The sequence below is a fragment of the Bos taurus genome, chromosome 18 (genome assembly GCF_002263795.3).
Source record: "Bos taurus isolate L1 Dominette 01449 registration number 42190680 breed Hereford chromosome 18, ARS-UCD2.0, whole genome shotgun sequence".
Lineage (NCBI taxonomy): Eukaryota > Metazoa > Chordata > Mammalia > Artiodactyla > Bovidae > Bos > Bos taurus.
In genome coordinates, this window is record NC_037345.1 from 35,369,289 (window position 1) to 35,387,651 (window position 18,363).

Sequence of the window (18,363 nt, forward strand, 5' to 3'; positions counted from 1 at the left end):
CCGTAAATCCCCGGACAAGCAGAGGGCAGCTCTTACCCTGTACCATCTGCTTCGGATGTCACTACCAAAACGGGAGTGCCTCAAACAGCCAGCCTCCAATGCCCAGAGCCAGGCCCAGTTGGGTTGGAGTATAGATTTAAAACTGAAAGCATTCTGAGTTTGAGGGAATTCAGGTTGTAGGATTTCTCATGCCTGAGACCTCTGCAAGGCATCTCTAGGCCTTCTCCTATTCCCTCCCTGACCACAAACACAAACTCACACTACTATCCTCAAATCCCAGGAAATCTCAGCTGTTGGGGCAGTTTCTCCTCCTTAGTTTTGGGGACAGACTTTGCCTAGTATCAATACAAATCCAGCCCTTTAGCCCTGAGACTGGTGGTGTAAAACTGATGGCAAGGTAGCAACCACAGACCAGAACCAAACCCAGGATTTGGTCTGTTTACCTGTTTGGGGTTTTAGGATTGGTGAGGGCACCACAGCTTTGCCTGTTATGCACAGCCCCCTTCCCTCCTGCACTGTGGATGGAAGCCAGGAACTTCCTCAGACCCCCACTGGTAGCCTAGCTATGCTGGGCACTGGGCTGGATGGTGTGCTGTTTGAAATAACAGCATACTCAGGAGGTTTCAGTGGGACTAGTTTCTTGGCTGCTCTGTATTTGGGGGATAGAGGTTGGGGAGAGGTAGAAACCTGCTGCCTCTTAAACCACCCTGTATAAAATTTGCAATACAGCTTTTCCATGTACCTGTGCCTGAAATGTCTGCAATAAAGAAGTGTTTGTAAACCATGGTTTCTTTCTTTTTACCTGATGGTGCAAGGTCATGCAGAGGGATGCTGGGAGACATTAGGGAACAAGGTGATGTTTGTGGTGAGACCATCTCTGCCCTTGCAATTCCTGGGTCCGTGAATTAACAGGTCCCTTCAGACCTTCCCAGGTGGCTCAGTGGTAAAGAATCCGCCTGCCAATGCAGGTAGATGCAGGAGACAGGTTTGATCCCTGGGTCTAGAAGATCCCCTGGAGAAGGGAATGGCAACCCACTCCAGAATTCTTGCCTGGGAAATCCCATGGACAGAGGAGCCTGGCAGGCTATAGCCCATGGCGTCGCAAAGAATCGGACGCGACAGCACGCTCGCCCGCTCAGGCCTTGGGTTACACTGACCCACTTCCTAAAGTAGAAACCTAAATTTTTGCCAATTCAGCTTGTTTTGGGGTATGTGAGAGATTTGGCTTAGGCCACAGAGTTGACCCGGTCTAGGCCCATCATGAGTCCATGCTTTGGGAGTGGACATGGACTGGGCGGGTTATTCTGAAGCAAGTAGGGTTTGGAGCGGTCCAGAAGGTGGACATTTGCTCCGCCTCAGCCCCAAGGAACTCTCCCCACCCTATTAGCGCAGAGGCGGGCTTCTGGAGGGGCGAAGCGTCCTCCTCACGAGCCCGGAACCTTTCTTCTCCTCCCGGCTCAGGTTCCGGGAGCTGAAGCTCGGGCGGGCCGGAAGTGGAGGCGGTTGGTGGGGTTGGCGGGGCTCAGGGACGCAGCGCGGGCGGCGGTTTGTGAGCTTCGGGTGGGTCGAGTATAGTGACCGGCGTCCCGCTGTTTGGCCCTGGCGGGGTTGTGCCCGGCTGGACTGTGCGCGGCGGCAGTGAAACCCAACGCGGCGCGGACTCAGGCGCCGGCGACTGGGCCCATGGCCTCCTCTTGTGCGAGCATCGACATAGAGGACGCCACGCAGCACCTGCGGGACATCCTCAAGCTGGACCGGCCGGCGGGAGGTGAGCCGGGACAGTGGGGGTGGGCCCCCATGAGCGGTCAGAAGGGCGGCGCGGGCCTTGGCTGCCTTCATGGCCCTGGGGTCCCTCAGGACCAGCTCCGCATCCTTCCATCTGGTAAGGGCACACAAGGGTCGGAGGATCGGAGGGTCGGAGGGGTGTGCTTACCCAAGTGCGCAGACCCCAGGATGCGATCCTTCCCCATCCCGGAGCCGTGCCGCTCTGCCCTGTCCTTCAGCATCTCGGCTGAAGGTGAGGGCTCTTCTCTGAATCCGCAAAGCCCACCAGATGTCCTGGCAGCAACGTCTCTAGTGTTCCTGGGACTGGCCCGGGTTCCCTACCCTTTTACCATAGTTCACAGGGCTAATCTGGGCTCTGTACACCGAGTTCTGGGTCTTGAACTAGGCGCTGTGCTGAGCACCAAAGCAACTCGCCCTTCCTTCTGGAATGCAGACTCTAGGCCTGCGATTTTAAGACTGATTTTCTGGAGGAAGATGACCAACCAGTTCCCGTGTGCTCTCTGGGATTAAGGCAAACCACAGATTGCACAGTGCTGATTGGATCAGGCTGCAAACATTTGCAAGCGGTAGTTAATCTCCATTCATTTCTAATTTACCTGGGTTTGCAGTGGTACTTCCAAAGCTCCTCCTGCCCTCAGTGAGCTCCTAGGCCACAGAGTTAATGAGGTGTAATATAATGTTCTTCTCATTGAGAGAGAGAAGTGTTTTGGTTCTATGAGGAGGATGGAGTGGGTGGGGTAGGGGCTGGTCAATGCCTGAGAACAGCTGAGAGAAGAGCAGTATTTAGGCCAGGTCTTGTAATAGGGAGAGGGACTGGGGTGTCAGGAAAGACCTTCTACAGAGAGGAAATAGCATGTGTGAATGTACTAAAGTTTCATGGCAGATTCAGAGACCTGTGGAAAGTTGTAGTGGTCGAGAGACTGGCTGGTGATGGTGGTGTGGATGTGCAGCACCCAGAGCTGAGGACTGTGTTTCCTCAGACCCTGTTGTTAAACCTGCTGAAAAGCCCAAACTGGCCCCTTTTGGACACAGGCAGGGGTCCCCACTGCTGGGTTCAGCTAACCTCTAATCTCTGAGAAAATCCACCTGCTGCCTGAAACCCCTTTCCCCAGGCCTAGAGTGTGTGCTCCCGTGACTCTTGGGCTTGGCGTGGCCCTCTCATGCTTCTTAACTGCCACAAACGTTTGATGGAGCCTGGCATGGGTAACATGTAGCTTGTTTGCCCTCATACTAGCCTCCCTGGAAGGGAGAGTGGTCACCTTACCTCTTAGCATCACTCACTCTGATGCAAGTGAGGTGGCCTGAGGTTTTTCCTCTTAGATTGATGTTTGATTCCCCTGTTTGCCAAGTAGTACTTGCTTGTCTCCTCTTACTGGAGGACAATGTGAGATCCCAGGCTATTTTGTGACTAGAAACTTGCCAGATTCCTGAATATGAAGCCCTAGTCTCCTTGCCACCTGGGAGTTTTGGAGTAGTGATTGAGCCTATGAGACTGCTTGAAATACAGCTAATGGTAAAACCAATGGTAAACAACTGAAATGCTATCTGTCCTACTCATACACCCTACCCCATAATTTCTCTCCTCTTTGGCCAGCTCCTTCACGTCCATAGTGGTTTCTTCTGAGCTCATGTCTTTGTGAGGCAGTCTCCTTCCTTCCTTTCTTCCACATCTTAATCATGTCTTTCCATGCCTTAGGAGCCCATCCTCTCTTCCCCAGCTCCTCCACTACTTTGGTCCAGGTCCTGATAGCTCTCACCTGGATTCTAAACTATCCTACATGTCACTTTAGAACAGTCAGTCCTCTGGCCATAGCAGATCATGCTACCTTCCCATTCAAAACTCTTCTGTGGCTCTCATTACCACAGGGAAAATCAAAGCACCCCAGCCTCATTCCTGAGACCTCTGCAGCCTTGTTTTCCCTGCATCCTTCCCATGTTTGTGTTCCAGCCACACTACTACTATAAAGTCTGTCCTGACTATTTCTCTGCCCTTCTTCAAGTACGCAGAGTCCTTGTGTACTGATCCAGGCCTAAATATTAACTGGCCACAGAGGGTTCTTGATGACTTACACCCCTCCCCCAGGTAGAAGAGCCTCATGCTCATCCTTGATCCTAGCATACATTGGGTTCACCGTCAGTGCTTATAGAATGAATTGAACAAAGGGCCCTCCTCCCCGCTGACGTGCCTTGTTGAGTGTTCCTAGAGCACCTCATGATTCTTGAATGGAACCCTGCAGAAGGAGAGGCCAGTGGGCAGGTGGAACAAACTCGTCAGAGTGGCCCTTTCTGCCCCTAGGCCCCAGTGCAGAGAACCAACGACCATCTAATGCCTACAATGGAGATCTCAATGGGCTCCTGGTCCCAGACCCCCTCTGCTCAGGTGACAGTGCTTCAACAAACAAGCCTGGTTTCCGAGCCATGCCACCTATTAACCTGCAGGAAAAGCAGGTCATGTGAGTGTCTGGGAGATGGTAGTGGGGTCTTTGAGGTATTTGCTAACTAAAGGCATAAGGTGGGGGAAGAGGGTCCGGCAGTCTCTGCTGCTTCCCCGCAAGACAGCCTGGGGTAGAATGCTTCACTTGGATGAGGGCCACAGACAAGGGCTTGGCCTCTATCTGAAATTTGGGCTCCTGGTTTAGCATGGAAGTAGAACCATTCCCAAGGAGGGAGGTGAGCAAGAGAAGCTATGGATTTGGGGACCAGTGAATCAGGCAGATCAGGGCATCTGGGGCTTGACACTTTCACCAGAGTGGCTGCATCCTCTCCCCTCAACCCTGCCCATTGAGACTTCGGGTGAACAAGAGTCATGCTTGTGCACCCTTCTCTCCAGCTGCCTCTTAGGAGACGACAGTTCCACTGGCATTGGAATTTTGGCCAAGGAGGTGGAGATTGTGGCCAGCAGTGACTCTAGCATCTCGAGCAAGGCACGGGGGAGCAACAAGGTGGGCACCAAGATGTTGTGGCATGTATAATGGCTGGGGCACAGTTAGGCTGTCCCTCCCTTATTCCATGCTGCCAGTTCTTATGGGGACTATCCTAACAGACAGATAGTGTACCCCAGTCTCAGGAAGCCAGTGTTGGCTGCCAAGTCTTTGTGGGAATCTGACCCTAAGAGTTGTGACTGGGAGGCTGGGCTTGCACATATGGCCTCTCCTGTCCCCAGGCATGCTGGGGGCTACTTCAGCTCCAGGAAAGCCACCGCAGCCCTTGACTTCTGTGACCTTCCTCACTCTTGGTTCTCAGGTGAAAATTCAGCCTGTCGCCAAGTATGACTGGGAGCAGAAATACTACTATGGCAACTTGATTGCTGTGTCCAACTCTTTCTTGGCCTATGCTATTCGGGGTGAGTAGGAGCAGTACAGAGGAGGAACATGTTCTGCTTGAAGCCCCAGAGGGGAAGCTCTGCGGTCGTCAGGTCACTCAGCCCCCTCGGACTGTAGAGGTGTGATGGCAGGCTCGTCTGCAATGCCCCCAGCTCTGCCCAGCCCTCTGGAGCTCAGTGAGAAAACTGAGCCTCAGACTGGTAATGGCAGAGAGGCAGGCAAGGGCAGGGCCTGTCTGTTGCCACCTGGTCCTGAGTTTATTCACGGCCTACCACTCTCCTGATTCCAGCTGCCAACAACGGCTCAGCAATGGTGCGAGTGATCAGTGTCAGCACTTCAGAGCGGACCCTGCTCAAAGGCTTCACAGGCAGCGTGGCTGATCTGGCCTTTGCACACCTCAATTCCCCACAGCTGGCCTGCCTGGATGAGGCAGGCAACCTGTTTGTATGGCGCTTGGCCCTGATTAATGGCAAAATTCAGTATCCTTTCCCAGGGTGGGACGGGGGACTGGAGAAAAGTGGGTGGAGCTGGGTCTGCCAGACCCACCGCATCATCCCTCCGACTAGCCCTTAACACCCTGCTCAGAGAGGAGATCTTGGTCCACATCCGCCAGCCAGAGGGCACTCCGCTGAACCACTTCCGCAGGATCATCTGGTGCCCCTTCATCCCTGAAGAGAGTGAGGACTGCTGTGAGGAGGGCAGCCCAACGGTGGCCCTGTTGCATGAGGACCGGGTGAGGGGGCTGGGCCTGGGGGGAGAGGGAGGGGCTAGTAGCAGTGGGGTAGTCATGGGCTGAGTGCTCACCTCCCGGTACCTGCCAGGCTGAGGTGTGGGACCTGGACATGCTCCGCACCAACCACAGCACCTGGCCTGTGGATGTCAGCCAGATCAAGCAGGGCTTCATCGTGGTAAAAGGCCACAGCACAGTAAGTCTGCCCTCTCGCCCCACCCCACTGTGTCCCTCGTCTATTCCCTGGACCCACAGCTGCCCAGACAGCTTTTCAGAACTGTGCCCATGGGACCTCTGAGCCTAGAGTGACCCCTCTCCTGTGGTGCTCACACCTGACCTGGCTATACCCCCCCTGGATCTGGGCTTCTCCACAGAGCTCCATTCAGTCAGTCTTTCAAACACACATGCAGATCCACTGTGGGTCAGCCTAGCTCACTTCCATCCTCACCTGAGAAGGACTTGCTCCCACCTCTAGTTGGTGGCAAAGCAAGGCTTTTTGGGTTCTTCTCAGTGCTTGAGTGAAGGGGCCCTCTCACCTGATGGGACTGTCCTGGCTACTGCAAGTCATGATGGCTTCGTCAAGTTCTGGCAGATCTACATCGAGGGACAGGATGAGCCACGGTAAGGCAGAGCCTGAGGGACTGGGCTCCCCTAGGTAGGGAATCAGATCGCCCACTCGGGCCCCTCATTTACTGCAGGTGTTTACATGAGTGGAAGCCTCATGATGGGCGGCCCCTCTCCTGCCTCCTGTTCTGTGACAACCACAAGAAACAGGATCCTGAGTGAGTGAGTGGGCAGGCTGGAGGGTGGTGGGCTGGACCTTGGGCTACCATAAAGGGCCCCGCCAGCCACTCAGTGCCTTGCTGCTTTGCAGGGTCCCTTTCTGGAGATTCCTCATTACTGGCGCTGACCAGAATCGGGAGCTGAAGATGTGGTGCACGGTGTCCTGGACCTGCCTGCAGACCATTCGGTAAGCAGGGGCTGTGGGGCTGGGCAGGGGCAGGCTTGGTGATATAGGTCCTTCCCATCCTAAGTCTCATTTATCCTGCCTCATCCCCCCATCCAGCTTCTCCCCAGATATCTTCAGCCCAGTGAGTGTGCCCCCCAGCCTCAAGGTTTGCCTGGACCTCTCAGCGGAATACCTGATCCTCAGTGATGTACAGCGGAAGGTGGGCTGCAGTGGGAGCAGAGTGGGTAGCATCAGGGGGATGAAGGTGTGTGTGGCTCATCTGGGGCCTTCCTAGCCCCTGAACTCAGCTGTGACCTTGCCACCCGTGCAGGTCCTCTACGTGATGGAACTGCTGCAGAACCAGGAGGAGGGCCGGGCCTGCTTCAGCTCCATCTCTGAGTTCCTTCTAACCCACCCTGTACTGAGCTTCGGTATCCAGGTTGTGAGTCGCTGCCGGCTGCGGCACACAGAGGTGCTGCCTGCCGAGGAGGAGAATGACAGCCTTGGGGCCGGTGAGCTGCTCAGGGTCGGGGGTCTGTGTTGGGAGGCAGGGGAGTGCTAAGGTACAGAGTGTCAGGGGCTTAGTCATCCACATTGTCCTTATAGACGGGACCCATGGAGCAGGTGCAATGGAGTCTGCAGCCGGTGTGCTCATCAAGCTCTTTTGTGTGCACACTAAGTAAGTGTGTTGGGGAGGGGGGCCGCCTGTTCCCAGTCAGTGCCCCTCCCTACCGTCCTGCCTCTGACTGTCATTTTCTCTCTCTGACTGTCATTTTCTTTCTCTGCTCATACTGCAGGGCATTACAGGACGTCCAGATCCGCTTTCAGCCACAGCTGAACCCTGACGTTGTGGCCCCACTCCCCTCGCACTCTACCCATGAAGACTTTCGTGAGTTAGGGGTGAGAGGGAAGTGGGTTTTGACCAGGGTGTGAGATCTGACTTAAGTGGTAGCCTTCCCCACAGCATTTGGAGAGTCTCGGCCAGAGCTGGGCTCAGAGGGCCTGGGATCAGCTACTCATGGCTCCCAGCCTGACCTCCGACGTATCGTGGAGTTGCCTGCACCAGCTGACTTCCTCAGTCTGAGCAGTGAGACCAAGCCCAAGCTGATGACACCTGACGCCTTCATGACGCCTAGCGCCTCCCTGCAGCAGGTGTGCTTGGGAGGAGTGGGCTTCGAGGAAGGTGGTACGTGGGGATGCTCTCCACAGCCACAGCCCTCATTCTCCATGTTTCCCCAGATTGCTGCATCTCCCAGCAGCAGCAGCAGCAGCAGCAGCAGTAGCAGCAGCAGCAGCTCCTCTCTGACAGCCGTGTCTGCCATGAGCAGTACTTCGGCCGTGGACCCCTCCTTGCCCAGGTGAAGTGAGGGGCAGAGAGAGGGGCAGGGGCTGGTGCCAGGAGGCACCAGGCTTTGTCTACTTATACCTCATCCTCCTGCCACCAGGCCACCTGAGGAGCTGACCTTGAGCCCCAAGCTACAGCTGGATGGTGGTCTGACCATGAGCAGCAGCAGCCTGCAGGCAAGCCCACGTGGGCTCCTGCCCAGCCTGCTCCCAGGTCCGGCTGACAAACTGACTCCTAAAGGGTCTGGTCAGGTGCGTGTGTGGGTGTGTGAAGTGCAGGGTGGCAGGCATGTGAGGGTGGGGAGGTTGGGGGCGATCTCCCAGTTTCCTGTGTGGTGGTCCTACTCTGCCTCAGATAGCCCGTGTTTCCCCTGAGGGTATCTTAGCCCCCAGTGTCCCTGGAGAGCAGCCCCCCAGCCTCTCTTTCCCCCTCCTCTTCTGACTGTGACCATTTATGACTTGCGTCCCCATCCCCCGTGTCCCATCTCTCATCACTGCACACACCAGTGCATCATCTCCATACTTGTTTTAGCCCTACCTCCCACCATTTAAGTCTTATCTTGGTCCCCTCAGGTGCCTACTGCTGCCTCTGCACTCGCCCTGGAGCTGCAGGAAGTGGAACCCCTGGGGCTGCCTCAGGCTTCCCCCAGCCGCACCCGCTCCCCCGATGTTATCTCCTCAGCCTCCACTGCCTTGTCCCAGGACATCCCTGAGATTGCATCTGAGGCGCTGTCCCGTGGCTTTGGCGCCTCTGCTCCTGAGGGCCTGGAGCCAGACAGCATGGCCTCAGCGGCCTCGGCGCTCCACCTGTTGTCTCCACGGCCCCGGCCAGGGCCCGAGCTCGGCCCCCAGCTTAGCCTGGATGGGGTCCCTGGGGATGGGGATCGGCATAGTACCCCTTCCCTCCTGGAGGCAGCCTTGACCCAGGAGGCCACAGCCCCTGACAGTCAGGTCTGGCCTACAGCTCCAGACATCACTCGCGAGACCTGCAGCAGCCTGGCAGAGAGGTGAGGAGCTTGGAGGGTAGGCGGGGGGAGTGTACCAATGGTAGGGGCTTCAGGTAGAGTCATCCGCCACTGACTTGGCTTGGCCCTCCCCAGCCCCCGGAATGGCCTCCAGGAAAAGCACAAGAGCCTGGCCTTCCACCGACCACCTTATCACCTGCTGCAGCAACACGACAGCCAGGACGCCAGTGCCGAGCAAAGGTAGGCATCACACTGCACATTCCTCTCCGGGGAGGGCCAGCCAGTGGGCAAGTGCCTATCTCTCTCCCTCCTCTTCCCCCAGTGACCATGATGACGAGGTGGCCAGCCTCGCCTCTGCTGCAGGGAACTTTGGCACCAAAGTGCCCACTCCACGTCTTCCAGCCAAGGACTGGAAGACCAAGGGATCCCCTCGGGCCTCACCCAAGCTCAAGAGAAAGGGCAAAAAGGATGATGGGTAGGAGGGGTCCGGGGGCCAGGGAGGGGGTGGTCTTCAGGCTGCCTGCGTGACATGGCCTGAGGTGCTTCTCACCTATGGCAGGGATTCATCCTTGGGATCCCGGCTCACAGAGCACCAGGTGAGTGAGCAGAGAGAGTCCCTTTCTGCTTCTGGGACTCCTGCCTGTGGGGGTGGGGGAGGTGGCCAGACCTTCCCCTGGTCTGATGTGGGGGATGAGCAGGGCAGACATCAGGTGACTTTTGGTATTACTGGCAGGTGGCAGAAACCCCTGAGGACTGGCCGGCACTGATCTGGCAGCAGCAGAGAGAGCTGGCACAGCTGCGGCACAGCCAAGAAGAGCTGCTGCAGCGCCTGTGCGCCCAGCTTGAAGGCCTGCAGAGCACCGTCACAGGCCACGTGGAGCGAGCCCTGGAGTCAAGGCACGAGCAGGAGCGTATCCTTGGGGGCAAGGGCACAGCTGGGACAGGGATGCACCCATGTTCTCTGCCCAGGACGGGATGTGGGACCTCCTCCGGGTCTGTTCCTTAGCAACAGCACAGAGCGGCGACTGGAGCGGGCCCTGGCCGAGGGGCAGCAGCGGGGTGGGCAGCTGCAGGAGCAGCTGACACAGCAGCTATCCCAGGCGCTGTCTTCAGCGGTGGCAGGGCGGCTGGAGCGCAGCGTACGAGACGAGATCAAGAAGACGGTTCCTCCATGTGAGTTTCAAATGGAGACTTCTGGGCAGGCCATATTCGAAGGGCCCTCTCCCTGTCAAGCCTCGTCTCATGGCTCGACCCCTCCCTCCTTCCCCTGTCCCAGGTGTCTCCCGGAGTCTGGAGCCCGTGGCTGGCCAGCTCAGCAACTCGGTGGCCACCAAACTCACAGCCGTGGAGAGTAGCATGAAAGAGAACATCTCTAAGCTGCTCAAGTCCAAGGTGCTGTAGGGCCCAAAATGAGGGAAGTGGGTGGTGGGCATGAGCTCAAGACTCAACTCATCCCCTCCTCCACCCCTAGAACTTGACAGATGCCATTGCCCGAGCAGCCGCAGACACATTACAGGGGCCAATGCAGGCCGCCTACCGGGAAGCCTTCCAGAGTGTGGTCCTGCCCGCCTTCGAGAAGAGCTGCCAGGCCATGTTCCAGCAGATCAATGACAGCTTCCGACTGGGCACACAGGAGTGTGAGTGAGGTCTTCTGCCTCAGGGAGGGAGAGGCCATCCTCTTTTCCCCATTGTCCCTCTCATGGCTCCCATGGTCACTTTTCAGACTTGCAGCAGTTGGAGAGCCACATGAAGAGCCGCAAGGCACGAGAGCAGGAGGCACGGGAGCCTGTGCTGGCCCAGCTTCGGGGCCTGGTCGGCACCCTGCAGGGGGCCACGGAGCAGATGGCGGCCACTGTGTCTGGCAGCGTTCGGGCTGAGGTGCAGCACCAGCTGCATGTGGCCGTGGGCAGGTGGGTGGCCTGAGCACAGCTAGGTGGTGGGTGTGGAAAGGGCCAGACCCAACCGCATATTGACCTCGTCTCCCTCACTTGCCTCGTAGCCTGCAGGAGGCGATTCTAGCACAGGTACAGCGCATCGTGAAGGGCGAGGTGAGTGTGGCTCTCAAGGAGCAGCAGGCCGCCGTCACCTCTAGCATCATGCAGGCCATGCGCTCAGCCGCCGGCACACCTGTCCCTGCTGCCCACCTCGACTGCCAAGCCCAGCAAGCCCATATCCTGCAGCTGCTGCAGCAGGGCCACCTCAATCAGGCCTTCCAGCAGGTAAGCCAGGCACTGGGCCCAGGTAGAGGCCAGTGTCTCCTGACAAGACCCACACTCCCCATCAGACTTCGGGTGGTCTGGCAGCAGACTTTTCTTGGTTCTCTTTGCCTCCAGGCCATTTCCCTTGCTTTTCCCTCTGCCTGGACCCTGGATCCCTTTATTTCTACCTCAGTCCATCTTGCTTTGTCACTACCTTTCTCAGAAATCTTTCCTGATCCTCTAGAGTAACAGCAGCCCTTCAGTGCTCTCTGGGCCCCTGAGCAACTCCCTCAGGATGCCCTACTCTGCAGTCATCCTCTCCCAGGCCACCTAGCCAGACAAGCAGGCATTCCATCTTGACATCAGCTATAAACTCTTCTCTACTCAGGCCCTGACAGCTGCCGACCTGAACCTGGTGCTATACGTGTGTGAAACAGTGGACCCAGGCCAGGTTTTTGGGCAGCCACCTTGCCCCCTCTCCCAGCCTGTACTCCTTTCTCTCATCCAGCAACTGGCCTCTGATCTTGGCACTCGAACTGACCTCAAGCTCAGGTGAGTGGGAATAGTCGGGGACTAGAGCTGGGGTGAAGGTGGGTGAGTACTTCAAAGCAGAGACTCCCACTCCTACCTGACTCCCCTTCCTGGTGTTCTCCACCAGTCCCCTCTGCCCCCACCCATCTCAGGCTTTGAGACCTCCATTGTCAGCAGCCCCTCTGGGCCTCATAGCCACCAGGGGGCGTGCTCCTCTGCTGGAGGCCACCTGTAGTCAGTCTTTTTCCTCTATCCCCAGCTACCTGGAAGAGGCTGTAATGCACCTGGACCACAGTGACCCCATCACTCGGGACCACATGGGCTCCGTCATGGCTCAGGTGCGCCAGAAGCTCTTCCAGTTCCTGCAGGCGGAGCCACACAACTCACTTGGCAAAGCAGCCCGGCGTCTCAGCCTCATGCTGCACGGCCTTATGACCCCCAGCCTCCCTTAGCTAAGCCTGCTTTGTCCAGGGTGAGGTGGCACTGAAGGCCAACAGACAGGCTTAGGCCAAAGTAGGGTCATGCCTGCCAGTTACCTGCTCAGGCTCCCACCTTTGGAGAGTTTTACGGGGATAGCACTGGCTGTGGTAGCCAGCAGGTGTAGGCTGGGCCCAGAGTGGGTATTGTGCCTTCTTGGGTTCTGCCATGCCTGGAGCATAACCCCCGAGATTATGACACCACTTAAGTTGAATTTTCCATGTTCCTTTTTACCTCCGATTTGGGTCTTTTTGTTTTTGAAAAAACATTGAGAAATTCAAGTAAATGTTTTTGGAATAAAATGGAGTACGTGTGTGCTTTTCATGTGTCTTTGGTGTGACTTTGATAACTGCCCTCTCTTAACCTGCCCCCTCTCTTCTCCCTATGCGGAGCTCTGTCTAGGCAAACCCATCCCAGGGGGCCTGGACACCACCCTCATCTGCCCAGCTACTCTCCCAGATCTCTCCTCTCCATCTCCAAGGCAAAGGCCCCCCGGGGTCAGCTCAGCACCCCACTATGCTCCTGGTTCTCCTCTCTGGAGTCCCTCCCTCCTCTTTTGCCTATTGGAACTGGGCTGGGGCTTCTGGGTGGCTGAGCCCCGCCCCCCATCCAATCACAGTGCCTCCTCCCGGAGGCTGGGCAGAAGGGCTGCCCTCCAAGCTGCTAGCCCTGTTAGTAGGCTCCCAGCTGGGGATGATGCGCTGCTGCTGCTGCTGCTTCTGTCACCACCGGCAACTGCCCTGTGCGCTGGGGCTGCTGCTGTTGCTACTGCTGCCGCCCCTCGGTGAGTGCCCAGACCCATACTGTCCACACGTCCTCCCCACAGGCTGGGTGTAGGCTGTGTGGGAGCTGAGGCACAGCCTTCCTGAGTGCCAAGAGCCAGGGTAGAGAGGTGAAAGGGCTCCAGGGAGGGAAGAATGTGACCCAGTGACTGAAAGATGTAAAGTGAGGGGTGTGAACTGAACCCTAGTTTCAGAGGGAAGAACCCCCAAATTCCACAGTCTGATAAGCAGAGGCTTGACCTCTTGTGGGACTCCCAGACCAACCCTGGGATCTCTGAGGTCCTCTCCTAGGGTCGGGCCTGGATCTCAACCCCCTCTATCCTGACCCATTGGGAAACACCTGTATTCAGGAAGGTGTCTAGGCTACAGAGAAACTGGCTTTTGCCAGGGGCCCTGTCCCCATTACCCATGTCCATGCTCCTTCAATTGGACCGTTCTCACCTGACCTGGGGCCCAGAACTCGGAGAAAGCCAACCCCTGGGATGAGACTTCTCCTCCCACGCCCACCTATCCTGTCTGGGTCCTCCTAGAAGGGGTGGTGGCAGGTGGTCCCCAGGTGTGCCCCTTGGTTCCCTGGGGTGCCCCTTTCACGCTGAGTCACGTCCCCAGAAAGCTCCCTGGTAAACAAGCCTCTGGGAGTTGGGGGGTTGAGGGTGCACTGCCTCATCCTATCAATTAGTCTCCACCCCCACCCGCAGTCCCTGTATCTCCCCCGGCAGCAGCTGCAGCGGGCCCAGGCCGCTGTGACACCATATACCAGGGCTTTGCTGAGTGTCTCATCCGCTTGGGAGACGGCATGGGCCACGGAGGCGAACTGGAGACCGTCTGCAGGTATGGGCAGGTGCGAGGGCAACATCACCCTTGGGATCTGAGCCTTTTCCCTCCCATCCCAAAGCCCCCCCTGCCCCACCTAATTCCCCTAACCCCATACCCTTAACAGGTCTTGGAATGACTTCCACACCTGTGCCTCGCGAGTCCTATTGGGCTGCCCGGAGGAGGCAGCCGCCGTGTGGGAGTCACTACAGCAAGAAGCTCGCCGGGCCCCACACCCAGATAACTTGCACACTCTCTGTGGCACCCCTGTGCGCCTTCAGGAGCGCGGGGTGGGCCCAGAGACCAACCAGGAAACCCTGCGGGCGACAGCGCCAGCGCCCACCCCGGCCCCCATGCCCCCGCTGCTGGCAGCTGCTCTGGTGCTGGCCTGCCTCCTGGGGCCCCTGGCCTAGCCAGTCCAGTTGGATAGTGATGCCCCCGCCTCCAGCCCTGCTCTGGTGGCTGCCGTCGGCCTCCTCAGAGCACACTTGGCTTTCATTAAAGGTATTTATATTTGTACTAAGTTCCTTCCTTCCTTTCTGCTGAGGCCCGCTTGGCTGGGGTTGAGGCCTCCAGAAACATCCCCAAGATGACATGGGCGGGGCCGAAGGCTGCCACAGGGGACTCAGTCTTTCTCCTCACAAACACTCATTTCCCAGGGGCAGGGCAGAGCTTTCCACTGCCAGCAGGTTCCAAGAGTTCTGTCCGGGAATGTCTCTCTCTCTCTGTTCTCCCAGGCTGGCACTCCTACCTTCCTGCCCCTCCTGCGCTGGCCTGTAGGTGCCTCGTGAGGTGGTAGAACGTCCCCATCCCCACCCCCAGCCAGTCCACCCTTCTCCCAGCTTCCAGGCTCCTGACCATCTCACCTCATGCTCCCTCTGCTGAACTACCCCCTTAGCCTTCAAGACAAAGCTCAGATTAAGTACCCTTTCCTCTCCTTCTCTGGGGTGATGGTTCATCTGAGGGGAGCCTGTTCCAGAAGACGGGGAACCCCTGTTGGAGTCGACACTCAAGTCTCTGAGGTGACCGGGAACGGCAGAAACTGGGTCACAATGAGGGTTCTTCTGGCCTCTGCTCTGCACAAGCTTGTTCTCTGAGAAGAGGTGTGCTGCATGAGGTCAGAGAAATCCCGGAGGACTTTCTGGATGCACAGATGAATGTGCCATGTGTGAGGAGCCCCTGTTCTTCATGGTGGAGAAGAAGAGCAAGAATCAGCATGAGCAGAATCCTGAGGGAAGAAGAAGGCCTCGGAGAGGGGGAGACCCTCTACCATCCCTCTCAGGACCCTCTACCAAGTTTACCCCACACGACTTGAGTGAACACTGCCATGGCCTCCTCATTGGCTTCTACTGTCTCTCACTCCCTCTACCTTATTCTCCATTGAAAAACTGATCCTGATATTAAACTCCTTTTCATTGTCTGCAAGGCCCTATGTAAGTCAGCTGTGTGTCTATGTAGGATTGTTTATTCAGTCTCCTGAGTAACTCCCAGTCTATAGTAGCACACAGGAATGATCTACCTGCTCAGTCCTTGGGGTAAGGGGAGGTTTCAGAGAAGGAGCATGATAGAGAGTGATAGGTGGTAAAGATGCCAGAGTGACAAATGGTGGAGGAGAAGTGGGGCTGAGCTGGAGAGGGCTTTACAAGAGGGGCCCAAGGAATCAGCTGGGAGGGGAGGACGGGTGAGAGTCCAGAACTTGTCAGGCCAGGTTTGCACTAAAGCGCGTGCTGGGGGGTTGTTGGCCCTAGGACAGAATCAGGCCTGGTAGGTCCCTTGCTTAGGCTCCAAGGTGACAGGAGCCTCCAGAGACCTCCACTCTACTTCATCCAGAGGAGCCCTACTTCAGCAAGGCTTCCCAAACACCCTCTCATTCCAGTTAGCTAAGATGCCTCAGTTAACTCACTCTGCCCTGTCTTTGCTCCTGTATTTCCTTCACCTGTACTTTTATCCCCACTTCGCTCTCCCAACCATTCCTTACCCATCTTCTCACCTAAAGGAGAAAGTTCAAGTCAAAAAAACCCAGAACCACACCTGCTGACCACCAGTATCTTCTGGAAGGACACACCAGACTTTTATTCCTCTGGATCTTTATACATCTATTCTCTGTGCTCAGAATACCCTTCCTTATTTTCTCCTGGCAAACTCCTACTTCTTGTTCAGTATCCCCTCCTCCCTATCCCTGAATCCAGGCTGAATCAGAAGCCTCCTTCAGGTCCACACAGCTCCCAGGCTTTCTTCTGTCTCAGTACTGATAGCACTGGCTCACTGGCTTCTTACTGTCTGGGTCTAGGTCAGAATTCCCCACCGTGGATTCCCCAGGGGTCCTCTTCGTGTCTCCAGCACCCAACATAGGGGTGGGTATAAAGAATGCACTTGTGGGAGTGTGTGGAATGAAAAACAGAATCGCTAAAACCTGCATAGGAAATGTTACCGTCGGCAAGAGCTTGGCCTAAGAATGACTTCAGTATGGAGGGTATGTCTTCTTTGGGCTATTAACCTGAGCATACTATTGGGACAGATGGTGCTGGGGCTCCAAACCCCAAAAATCTTCCCAGAGGTACTCGAGGTGGGTGGCCAGGAGCAGCCTGCTTCCAGGAGCAGGGGCTCTGTAGTGCTGGCCAGCCGTCAAGGGGATTACCATCCTCCTGCTGTGACCTACTTTCCCCTGGTTTTTGCTCCCTAAGTCCCTGCTCTTCCCTGGAATTGAGTGACCTGGAGTGTATGCATGGGGTTGGGGGTGGGGACAGAATCTGCTCTCTGGCCAGGGGCTTAAGAGCTTTGTGTGTTTTATCCCAGAGCTAGAGGGAAGGGGTGGGCTGATGGCCAACCGGACTGGGTCCTAGACACAGCTGCCCAGGGCAGAGGATCATGGTAATGGTGCTTCTCACATTTGCAGCTCTGCAGACATGGAATAGCTATTGTTCAGGGGAAAATCTGGGGGCTAGATATCCTGAGCCCAGTTCCCCTTGCCTCAACATACCTCTTTATCTCAGGGCTCTGGAGTTCTTCACCAGAGCCCAGCACCTGCCCACAGCTTGCTCGATAAATATCTGTTGAATTAATTTACTGAATTTCTGTAAAACAGAGGTGTGGATTTCTAAACCCCATCAACCTTGGAATTCGATATTATTTTCTATCCTCACAATAACTGTGGGGGTCAGGATTTTTATCCCCAGTATACAAATAAGAAACATGAGGCTAGAGCTTCCCCTGCTAGTCCAGGGGTTGGGAATCTACCTGCCAATGCAGGGGACACAGGTTCAACCACTGGTCCAGGAGGATCCCACATATCACCGGGCCACATCTACTGAGCCCGCATGCCTAAGAGCCTTTGCTCTGCAACAAGAGAAACCACCGCAGTAAGAAGCCTGTACACCACCACAAAGAATAGCCCCCATTTGCTGCAACTAGAGAAAGCCCAAGCACAGCAACAAAAACCCAGTTCAGACTAAATAAATAAATCTTTTAAAAAGGAAAACAAACAAACCAACATGGGGTTTAGGGAGAGGAAGATATCTTCCTTAAGTTCATGCAACTGTGGAAGTGTCAGAGCTGGGATATAATTTCCTTTGTTTGGCCCCTAAGTTCATTCCTTGAAGCATAACACTAGACATATGGAAATAATTTTTAAAGTTTATTTATTTATTTTGGCCAAGCAGCTTGCAGGGAATCTTAGTTCCCCAACCAGGTATCAAACCTGTGCCCCCTGCAGTGAAAACACAGAGTCTTTACCACTGGACCACCAGGGAAGTCCCTAAAAGTTTTATTTTTTAATCTTTTATAAAGCCCTAGTACATAAAACAGACCGTGATGTTTTATGGCGTTAATATATGTTCAGGTTTAAAGTATAAGATTAACTTACACAGTCAAAGATAATTCCATGTATGAAATAAGGGTTCAATAAAAATTTTAATAAACAGACAGAAATGAGGAAGATGTATGGAGATTACACTCCTTTTAATAATTGAAAGTAGTCGTGGCCGAGTGGTTAAGGCGATGGGCTAGAAATCCATTGGGGTTTCCCCGCGCAGGTTCAAATCCTGCCGACTACGGTATCTTTCCCTTATGATGATTCCTATTGGGGCATAGCCAGTTTAGGAAGAATGCTATTTATTGCCTTGGTTCTTTTCCAGTCTTGCTCTTTATGGTTGCCCAGTGAAAAGTTCCACATCGCACCCCAACAATAATGGTAAAAATATTATTTTAAAAGGGGGTAAAAACCCCTTTATTGAGACATCTATTAACATATTCTGCTCTCTACCCCCAATTGAGTTGATTGTAGATCATTCTAATCCTATAGAATCGTTAATGGTAACATTTTTTTCTTTAATCTACTTGCTTTATAGGATATATCAATACTTAAATTCAGTCAAAATAACATTTAAAACGGACAAAAAAAACCAAACAAAACTGTTACTCTGTAGTTGGCCCCAAACTAATTTCACCGATTCTCAAGTTAACTACTT

General features: G+C 55.3%; 2 protein-coding genes and 1 non-coding gene across 4 annotated transcripts; all 3 read left to right on the top strand.

Moving 5' to 3' along the window:
- The first annotated feature begins 1,489 nt into the window (after positions 1-1,489).
- On the top strand, positions 1,490-12,624 carry EDC4 (enhancer of mRNA decapping 4). Of its 2 annotated transcripts, XM_015475827.3 has the most exons (30): positions 1,693-1,768; positions 2,219-2,351; positions 4,082-4,238; positions 4,616-4,727; positions 5,029-5,128; positions 5,398-5,587; positions 5,694-5,841; positions 5,930-6,034; positions 6,350-6,459; positions 6,537-6,620; positions 6,713-6,808; positions 6,905-7,007; positions 7,119-7,299; positions 7,394-7,466; positions 7,585-7,676; positions 7,752-7,939; positions 8,027-8,145; positions 8,233-8,383; positions 8,705-9,138; positions 9,232-9,336; positions 9,419-9,571; positions 9,656-9,692; positions 9,830-10,007; positions 10,114-10,269; positions 10,373-10,488; positions 10,568-10,733; positions 10,820-11,006; positions 11,096-11,315; positions 11,683-11,846; positions 12,085-12,624. In XM_015475827.3, exons 3-30 carry the CDS (start codon positions 4,204-4,206, stop codon positions 12,275-12,277), a joined length of 3,996 nt encoding a protein of 1,331 aa, XP_015331313.1. In that variant the 5' UTR covers positions 1,693-1,768; positions 2,219-2,351; positions 4,082-4,203; the 3' UTR covers positions 12,278-12,624. The 2 variants fall into 2 exon arrangements, with proteins under 2 accessions (XP_002694948.2, XP_015331313.1); XM_002694902.7 differs by lacking the exon at positions 2,219-2,351 and having other exon boundaries at positions 1,490-1,768.
- Positions 12,625-12,721: 97 nt separating this feature from the next.
- Positions 12,722-15,329, top strand: NRN1L (neuritin 1 like). The gene is made up of 3 exons (XM_010814677.4): positions 12,722-13,086; positions 13,783-13,915; positions 14,025-15,329. The coding sequence occupies exons 1-3, from the start codon at positions 12,819-12,821 to the stop codon at positions 14,308-14,310; spliced, it is 687 nt and encodes a 228-aa protein (XP_010812979.1). The 5' UTR covers positions 12,722-12,818; the 3' UTR covers positions 14,311-15,329.
- A 2,538-nt stretch (positions 15,330-17,867) lies between these two features.
- TRNAS-AGA (transfer RNA serine (anticodon AGA)) lies at positions 17,868-17,949 on the top strand. The gene has a single exon. It is a non-coding gene; the product is annotated as a tRNA-Ser (tRNA).
- Positions 17,950-18,363: the final 414 nt, after the last annotated feature.